At 40.0% G+C, this 9955-nt stretch overlaps 1 protein-coding gene across 5 annotated transcripts in view; it reads left to right on the forward strand.

The window, feature by feature from the left end:
• The window catches only part of slc37a1 (solute carrier family 37 member 1), a 141093-nt gene extending 131584 nt beyond the window's left edge, over nucleotides 1–9509 (forward strand). For all 5 annotated transcript variants that reach the window (XM_036138750.1, XM_036138751.1, XM_036138747.1 and 2 more), the window contains one exon: nucleotides 9391–9509. In XM_036138750.1, the coding sequence (XP_035994643.1) occupies nucleotides 9391–9415 (25 nt within the window). In that variant the 3' untranslated portion in view covers nucleotides 9416–9509. The remainder of the gene's footprint in view (nucleotides 1–9390) is intronic.
• Nucleotides 9510–9955: the final 446 nt, after the last annotated feature.

Raw genomic sequence — 9955 nt, forward strand, 5'->3', positions numbered from 1 at the left:
CTTAGAAAGACCCAAGGACTTAAGAACAGTTTGGTATAGTTCAAGTGACAAAGGATTTTTTAACACATTTTAACAAGATAAACCATGATGAGAATTTTTTTTTAAAGTAAGTTAAACCAATGAACATGTACATGTAAGGTTTAAATCAGATAATAAACACTACACAATAACTATTGTATGGGTGTCAATGTCCACTATTTTTTTTTACTTTACACTCTTTTTTTCATTACTTTTCAAAAACTGCAACAACAATTTAATTTTCATAATATTTTGAGATGTTTGTCAGGGAATGACTGGGGGGGCAACTAGTACATCTTTGAAAATAATATATGATGTTTTAATTCGATCTGTGTTGGACTATGGATGTATCGTTTATAAGTCAGCTGCAAATTCTTTGTTATTAGATTTAGATAGAATCCAAGCCAAAGAATATGTTGTGGTGCTTTTAGAACATCTCCAATTCCTGCTCTTCAGGTGATTACTGGAGAAATGCCACTGGACTTAAGGAGGATGAAACTGTCAATAAATTACTGGTTAAATTTACAAGGGCATGAGGAAAATCACCCTACTAAACAGATATTCAGAGAATGTTGGGAATATGGCCATCACATAAGGAGTTTTGGATGGGAAGGAAATATTTAGTAATATAGCATACTGTACAGAAAAAATTTCTATAAAAAGAACAGCAGATAATTTATCAATTTTTTTCAGCAGAGATGTTGGCAATTATTTTGGCATTACAATGGGTGCTGGAGGTGAAGCCTAGAAATGTAGTTATCTGTTCAGATTAATCGTCTTGCCTGACTAGTTTTAAAAGTGGAAAATCTAAAAGCCGTCAAGATCTTCTAGATGAAGTCAGTTATTGAATACATGGTATAAAGCAACAAAAAAATAAGTATTCAATTAACATGGGTTCCAGCACATAAAGGAATTTTAGGTAATAAAAAAGTAGATAAATTAGCTAAAGAAGCAGTTAAGGCAAGAGAGATTGAATATGATGTCCCGCTAAGTAGAAAAGAAATAAAAGTAATTATTAAAGATAAAATAAATAATATATGGCAGGAGAGATGGAATTTAGAAGAAAAATGAAGACATTTATATAAAATACAGAAAGATATTATCATAAGATCCATCCATCTTCCAAACCGCTTTATCCCTCATGGGGTCGCGGGGGTTGCTGGTGCCTATCTCCAGCGTTCACTGGGCGAGAGGCGGGGTACACCTGGACAGGTCGCCAGTCTGTCGCAGAGCAACACAGAGACAAACAGGACAAACAACCATTCAAACACACACTCACACCTAAGGACAATTTGGAGAAGCCAATTAACCTAACAGTCATGTTTTTGGTCTGTGGGAGGAAGCCGGAGTACCCGGAGAGAACCCACGCATGCACAGGGAGAACATGCAAACTCCATGCAGAAAGACCCAGGGGTGTACTCGAACCCAGGACATTCTTGCTGCAAGGCAACAGCGCTACCCACTGCGCCACTGTGCAGTAATCATAAGATATAATAGTATAATGAATAGAAGAGAGGAAATATGGATAAACAGGTTGAGGATAGGGCTTACTAGTTTAAATACTGGTTTAAAAATAATAGGGAAACATCCAACAGGTAATTGTTCTTATTGTGGAGAAATCAAAGGAGTAGAACATGTTTTGATTTATTGTAGAAAATATATAAAAGAGAGGAAAGAACTGGAAAGGGTATTGGGGAGTTCAGTAAAGATGGCTGATTTATTAGGGAAGCATCAATCAGATAAAATATTTAAAGCACTTATTAAATATTTAAAAGATACAGAATTAGCTGGGAGGATTTAGTGTATGTGTGTGTAAGTATAGATATAATTTAGTTTCATTACGATATAAAGATATATAGGAAAATATATTTCTAAATTACATCTCCGTCCAGCTGATGGCGGTAATGCACACAGGATGTAAACTGCCAGAAAACACAACAGAAGAAGAAGAAGAAGTAGTAGTAGTAGTAGTAGTAGAAGAAGAACAGGCTTGTCACTGCGCACTATTATCCAAGATGGCGACGACCGGTGCGGCAGAGAGTGATTATTTAGCGATAGTGATGGAGTTTCATGGATTTATCATCATCATCTGAGAGCGATTTGGAATATATAGAAGACTTTCTTGACAGCAACCTGATTTTTGACGAAATCCAGCCATACCAGTTTGAGGCAAGGAGACCAAAAAGGAACGATGTGAGTTGAATCTGTCTGCTGCAGCAGCGGTCTCCTTATTTTTGTGATGTTTTTTCCACTTTTACCCGATGTATTGCAACATCAAACTGCCATGCACGTGGGCATTGTTGCTTCAACAATAGCTCTAGAAAATTTCAATGGTGAAGTCCTCTGGGAATCCGAAATAATTGTTGTTTATCACAGCTGTGTGAGCGCAGTGCCTCTGCTAAGAAACAACACAGGATGTGACGTAAGGCCGCCATTACTGCCCATATTTGGGCACTAAATGCCGCCGCCAGTATCGGTGATTGCGACGACAATTTATGCCGCGCCGGCATCACAGTACGTTCTAAATGACAGGTACTGGCTATTAATCTTAATTCTATGAAGGATGTTTAAAATTTCGGGCTCTTTAAAAAATACTTTTGGTCTCCAAAACGGGGGTGCGCGCGCCCCCTGCGCCACCGCCTGAATCCGCGGCAGAAAAGGGTCCGCTATTTAGACATGACTGTTTCCCGACACTTCGGTCGCGTAATAGTTTCTCAGAAAGCCAACTCGAAGAATTAAACAAATAATACTTTTAACACACGATTAACCCTTGCAAAGACAAGTGTTTATGTATTTAATTAGACCTCAATGTCGAAATAACGGGATGTCATTGTCGCAAAAACAGCATGTAACGGACAGCCAGGATATATGACATCGGTAAATCTATGCGCCACGGGAGTAGATAAATGAGCAGCACACCCAAAGCTCGTGACCATAGATGATGGTAGGAACGTAGATCGACCGGTAAATTGAGAGCTTCGCCTTTTGGCTCACCTCCCTTTTAACCACAACGGATCGGTACAGCGCCCACTTCACCACAGACACAGCACCAAACTGCCTGTCGATCTCCCGCTCCATCTTCCCCTCATTCGTGAACAAGACCCCAAGATACTTGAACTCCTCCACTAGGGGCAGCACATCCTCCCCAACCCGGAGGAGGCACTGTACCCTTTTCCGGTTCAAGACCATGGTCTCGGATTTGGAGGCACTGATTCTCATCCTGGCTGCTTCACACTCGACAGCGAACCGCTCTAGTGAGAGCTGTAGATCACGCCCTGATGAAGCCAATAGGACCACGTCATCTGCAAATAGCAGAGACGCAATTCTAATGTCACCAAAATGGATCCCCTCAACACCTTGGCTGCGCTTAGAAATTCTATCCATAAAAGTTATGAACAGAATCGGTGACAAAGGGCAACCTTGGCAGAGTCCAACTCTCACCGGCAATGAGTCCGACTTATTGCCAGCAATGCGGACCAGACTCTGACACAGAGACCTGACAGCCCTTATTAAAGGGCCCGGTACTCCATACTCCCATAGTACCCCCGACAGGATCCCTCGAGGGACACCATCTAATGCCTTCTCCAGATCCACAAAGCACATGTAGACAGGTTGGGCAAACTCCCATGCCCCCGCCAGGATCCTGCTGAGGGTGTAGAGCTGATCCAGTGTTCCACAGCCAGGACGAAAACCACACTGCTCTTCCTGAGTCCGAGATTCAACTATCCGACGGACCCTCCTTTCCAGAACACTGGAATAGACCTTACCAGGGAGGCTTAAGAGTGTGATTCCTCTGTAATTGGAACCCCCTTTTTAGATAGGGGGACCACCACCCCAGTCTGCCAATCCAGGGGAACTACACCCGATTTCTACACAATGCTGCAGAGCTGCGTTAACCAGCACAGCCCCACAACATCCAGAGCCTTAAGGTACTCAGGGCAAATCTCATCCATCCCCGGGGCCTTGCCACCGAGGAGCTTTTTAACACCCTTGACGACCTCAGCACCAGAGATGGGAGAACCCGACCCAGAATCCTCAGGCTCTGCTTCCTCAATGGAAGACGTGTTGGTGGGATTAAGGAGGTCTTCGAAGTATTCCGCCCACTGACGCACGACGTCCCAAGTGAAGGTCAGCAGAACACCACCCCCACTATAAACAGTGTTGGTACTGCACTGCTTCCCCCTCCTGAGACGCCAGATAGTGGACCAGAATCACTTCGAAGCCGTACGGAAGTCTTTCCCCATGGCCTCTCCAAACTCTTCCCACGCCCGAGTATTTGCCTCGGCGACCAACCGAGCCACCTGCCGCTTTGACTGCCGGTACACATCAGCTGCTTCCAGAGTCCCACAGGCCAATAAAGCCCGATAGGACTCCTTATTCAGCTTGACGGCTTCCCTCACCGCTGGTGTCCACCAGCGTGTTCGAGGGTTGCCGCCGTGACATGCACTGACAACCTTGCGGCCACAGCTCCGACTAGCCGCCTCAACAATAGAGGCACGGAACATGGTCCATTCAGACTCAATGTGTTCAAAGCTCTCCCGGAAGTGGGAGTTAAAGCTCTGTCTCACATTAAAATTGTGTTATTATTTTAATTATTTCTAGAAAAATAGTCACAATTTCAACCTGGTCATGTGTTTAATACCATCCGAAAAGTTTTTTTTAAGATAAAAGTAGGAAATAGGCTGTCAATCTTAAAATGCCTACCAGTTGGCAAAGATGGGCGAGCAAAGCCTGTCTTCTGAGCCTCCTCTGCCGCATCAATCTTCTCCTTGCTCGGATTTGCCTCCTTAATTGTGCCACCTCCTGTTCTGCCTGCTGGTAAAGCTGACCAATGACCAATGCAACAGCAATTTTGCTCGTATTGCTCATTTTGCTTCTACAAAGTGCTGATTTTTTAAAAAGATTTAATCGCCTCTACAACTATGACCAGTAGAACTCCCAACAAATAAATTAACGCTGTTACTGGTTTTATACCCACAGTTCTGTAATTTTTTAGATATTTTTTAGGCTTTTTAGAAACTAAAAATATTGTTTTAAAAATGTTTTCAATAAGATATGATGGTGTAGTGTATAAATAGTTTTGAATGTTAAAGAAATGCTAAAGAACTGTGCATGTAGTGACGTCACGAATACGCACATTTTCCCAAAATAAGAGTTGTAGTATAATCCAGGTCAGATATCTATGTATCCTACAAGTTTGGTGGCACTACAATGATCTATAGTGTAATTACTGGCTATTATATTCGTATAATAACAAAAAATATCACAAAATAGACTAATGCAGATTTTAGCAAAGTAAGAGTTGTAGTATGATCCAGATGAGGTTATCTATGTGTGACATGAGTTTGGTGGCACTACAATGATCTATACTGCACCTATTGGCTATTATATGCTTGTAATAACAATGAAAAAATTTCAGAAAATAAAGCTAAGCACATTTTCCTAAAGTAAGAGTTGTAGTATGAACTGGATGAGGTTATCTATCTATACTACAAGTTTGGTGGCACTACAATGATCTATAGTTTATTTTTGGCTATAATATGCTCACAACAACGATTAAAAATAAAAAAAATTGAGGAAACTACGGTTGTAGCTCACTATCTGCCTTGCTGTGGTTTCGGAGAGGTATCAGTTTTGTAGAATAAATAATCCACCAATGAGCTATTGATCCGTAAAAGCCGAATCTGTGAATATCTTTCTAACTTTACTGAAGTGTAGCTCAATTTAATCTCGTAAATAAAACTTTCGGCCTGAATTAAATTTTTCCTCTGCTGATGTAAAGTCAGGAGAGAGAAAGAGACATTTTCTGATTCTGGCTTGGTTTATTCTCCCGGATCCATTGCGATTCTCTCCTCTGTTGCCTCCAGTTTCTCTCTCACTTTCTTCCTCTCCTCTTTGATGACTAACTTTCACCTTAGATGTCTCATCTGTTCCCCTGATTTCAGCCTATTGAGCATATTTGCGAGAATTATTGAAGCAGAGACCACAAGCCATATGCGCATATACAGCACAATGTGGATATTTCATCTTAAAACGAAGCGTAGGAGAAGATTTCTTCTAAATAAATACAGTTTTGTGTTAATAATGTATCGTTCCGTTATGACACCCAAGCACCAGACGAGGTTTTGCTGCTAACACTTTATTTTAGGACGAACAGGACAGGAAAGCTTTCACTCCGCCGGTCCCCCAAATCACGACTCCTCTCCCCGGAAGCCTCACATTTCTTCCGGTATAACCCCAAAACGATCTGATTTAAAGGAACAGTAAGTGTGCAGCAGCATTTAGCAATAAAGTCTAATAAGGATCAGTGGCGGCTGGCCCATAGGGGGCGCTCGGGCGCTGCCATCCCTAGATGTGGAGGGGAAAAGTCAAAATATATATAGATTTTAAAAGTATTATTGTTAGAGAAATATGAATGTAATCATTTTATTTCTATGAAGTTACAGGTATTTGGTTTGTTTTAAGAGTTTGCTTTCAGGTTGTTGCTGTTGTATTTAACCTTAGACAGGGAGAACAAATGGTTCTCCCAGATAAGGCTGCAACAAAGCTTGCTCCCTTGTTTCTTTTCAACCCCCATGTTTGTTTTCAACCCCCATGTTGTAAATTCCTGAATCCTTCTGACCCAACCCTACTGACCCCCTCTTTGATGTGTGACAATAAAGACAAAAAGGGCAGAAATGACCCGACGCAGACGATCCTAAACTTTCAGGGAGTGAAGTTCTCCGTTTGGATATCCTCTGTCCTCTTCTATAGAACAGTCTAAACTTATGTTGTGTGGTTTTCGTTCTAGGATAAAATGGGTTATCTTTAATAACCCTAACAATTATCAATGTCAGTTTTTACTTAGTAGGTGGCTACATGTAATAAGAATTATTAAAACACTTCTACTAATTGACTCTACCAATTAACTTTCATTTAACAGTGCATTTCCACCAACAGAACGTATCATTTCTCTTCTTCTACACTTGTGGGGCTGTCACTCAAGGAGCCCCACAAGTATAGCGAAATAACCAATCGTATATTGTTGCTAGGGAAAATTTATAAATATTTGGCCAATCAGCATCGCCAAAATGAATGGCTTTGGGGCTCCTGGAGTCTTTGCCCTTGCTACACAGTGATAGGTGTATAGACCAGTTCACGCGTGACGTCACGAGCTACATCCGGGTTCCACTGGTAGGCAGAAACAGTACTGTTTTCGTCTACTACCATGACAAAACGGGTGAATTAGAGCGTACTTTTAGTTTATTTTTGGAATCTAAACAATGCCTACGTCTTGTTGTGCTCCCCGTTGCACACAGAGGCATTCCAAATCGTCGGCTGTATGCAGGGCCAGCGATTGCTGTAGGCGAGCTAGGCAATTGCCTAGGGCAGGGGTGTCAAACATACGGCCCGCGGGCCGGATTTTTTTTTTTTTTTTTTTTCTTTTTCTTTTTTTCTTTTTCAGTGTCCTGTCTGGAAATGTGGCAATAAGATGCCACAAAGACCTCATCAGATTTGACTTTCACAAGTGGACAAGATAAAAGGGAGAGAATGATAAAAAAATTATTAAAAAAACATGTACTTCGTTTAATTGAAAATATGCAGTTCCTATATTGTCCACGAGAGGCGCTGTGTTTTAATTAGCAGATTAAGCTTCAGGTGTGGAAAAATTCAAATCATTTTTTAATTTTTATGTGTTTGATGTATTTTGTCATGCAGGACAGTGTTTTTAAGTTCCAAAAAATTTGAATAAATGTTTTTCAACATTGTACAATCACTGTGATCAGTTCTTATGCATAATGCACAAGTAAATGTTTAACTGAGTAAAAGTATTGTTGAAATTGCGCATACTTTTCTTAAAAACGCTGAGGTTATTCATAATATATTGTGTAAAAGTGAAATTAACTTAATATAAAAATCAACAACAAGTCCACTTTTATTAGTTCTATTTAATCTTGCAATGAGTTAACTCGTGTGGCCCTCTTGAGATCAGATTAAGCTGTATGCGGCCCCTCAACCAAAATGAGTTTGACACCCCTGGCCTAGGGCGACAAATGTGTTGGGGGCGCCCTCTAGCGTCGCCCTTAGGCTTACTTCCCATTAATCATAGAATTAGAAAAAAAAAGCGAATTAAACCGGTTATGAAGCGTACATCAGTTTGACTTAACCTTACGTATATATATATATATATATATATATATATATATATATATATATATATATATATATATATATATATATATATATATATAGCAAAATATGAACAAATAAATATACCACCAAATTTTTTTATTTTCTTTTTCACATTTAAGAGAAAATCGGAAAAGATTCTGATCACTTTTCAAGCGCCCTCCAACCCGGAAGTCGTGACGTCAGAACGTGAGCGTTCATCTCAACATGGCGGATTACTGCACTACATGCGATAGCCAAAACGAGAAATCTGAAAGCGAAATTTCGACTTCAACCAAGCGATTCCTACCAGGAGACCATTCTGATGTATCGGAGGAAGAATATTTGTGTCTGGAGCCTCACATGTTCGACCCAGACGTTTCAGATGAAGATAAGGCAGCGGACGAACAACAGCGAGTCGGACAAGGAGTGGAGATTGCACGTCGGGAGATTAGAGCGCGCAATGCAGCCGTTTTCACGGCGCTTATAATTGATTTTTCGGTAAAACAACGCATATAATCATATCACGGTTGTAACATTAGTTTAATCGGCAGCTGTCTACAAAATTATAAAATAAAAATAAATAAACGAGGTGTACTTGCGCCGTTTTGTGTTATTTTAAACGCCAAGATAATCAATCTTTTGTCACTTTTATTGAGCCGAAGTGACAAGTGAGTTTCTCCACTTTGAGATCAATAAAGTCTATCTTATCTTATCTTAAATAAAGAGATGAGGACAAAATGTATCACTAAAATGAATGAGCATTTATTCACAACTAAAAATGAATTTATGCCATGGCCTAGTTAGGCCCAATGATGAGGTGCTACTTATCATAAAGAATTCAATTCAATTCAATTCAATTTTATTTATATAGCGCCAAATCATGAAACATGTCATCTCAAGGCACTTTACAAAGTCAAGTTCAATCATATTATACAGATTGGGTCAGATTATACAGATTGGTCAAAAATGTCCTATATAAGGAATCACTTGACAACATTTTAAAAACTGTATCTGTACATTAACGTTTAGCCTACCTACATACTAGCAAAACAAAAGTCAAAAATAATATATCAAAAATATACACTGAGTAATATTGAGGCCTAAATATATCCTGAAATGTAAATCAATTTCCAACTTACCATAAATGCATTAATAGTGAATTTAGCAATTATGGTGTGTAATTCATATACAAATATACAATTAATCAATCTTATTTTTTAGGTGTTCCTGTTCTCACTGCCAATAATGGATTCTGTGAGAGAGTGCATCTGTTTCCAGGAAATCGGCTTGGTTGTTGCTAAGATTGAAGAAGCCAGAGAGGATATGGATGGAGAAATCCCTGGCACAGACCATCCTGGCATGGAAGCGGTGTGTCTAAATGCTTGGACATTGCAGGTTGCTTGGTCCCAATACAAGCAACAGCATAGGCATTTAGCCTATAGACAATTTGTGAGATGGTGTTGGGACTATTTAGGCAAAGATACCAGGGCTGTGATACCCTCGTGTGCAGTCAGCTGTATAAGGGCCCACTTCCCAACCCCAGGACGTGAAGATGACTTTACCTTTAGAGGTCACCTGTTGGCAGTTAAAAAAAATACCCAAGCTGAAAGAATAAAATCTAAAAAATGCATGTAAACAAAATTGTTGTGGTTATTATGTAATATAAGCAGTTACTAATAAAATTATTTCATGGTCTTTTTGAAAATCGACTGAATGAGAGATTGATGGCATCATCTTTTGTTGGTTTCACAAATGAATTTGTCAGTGATGGGGGCTCTTATGCTGC

Source organism: Fundulus heteroclitus, chromosome 7, assembly GCF_011125445.2.
Source record: "Fundulus heteroclitus isolate FHET01 chromosome 7, MU-UCD_Fhet_4.1, whole genome shotgun sequence".
Taxonomy (NCBI): domain Eukaryota; kingdom Metazoa; phylum Chordata; class Actinopteri; order Cyprinodontiformes; family Fundulidae; genus Fundulus; species Fundulus heteroclitus.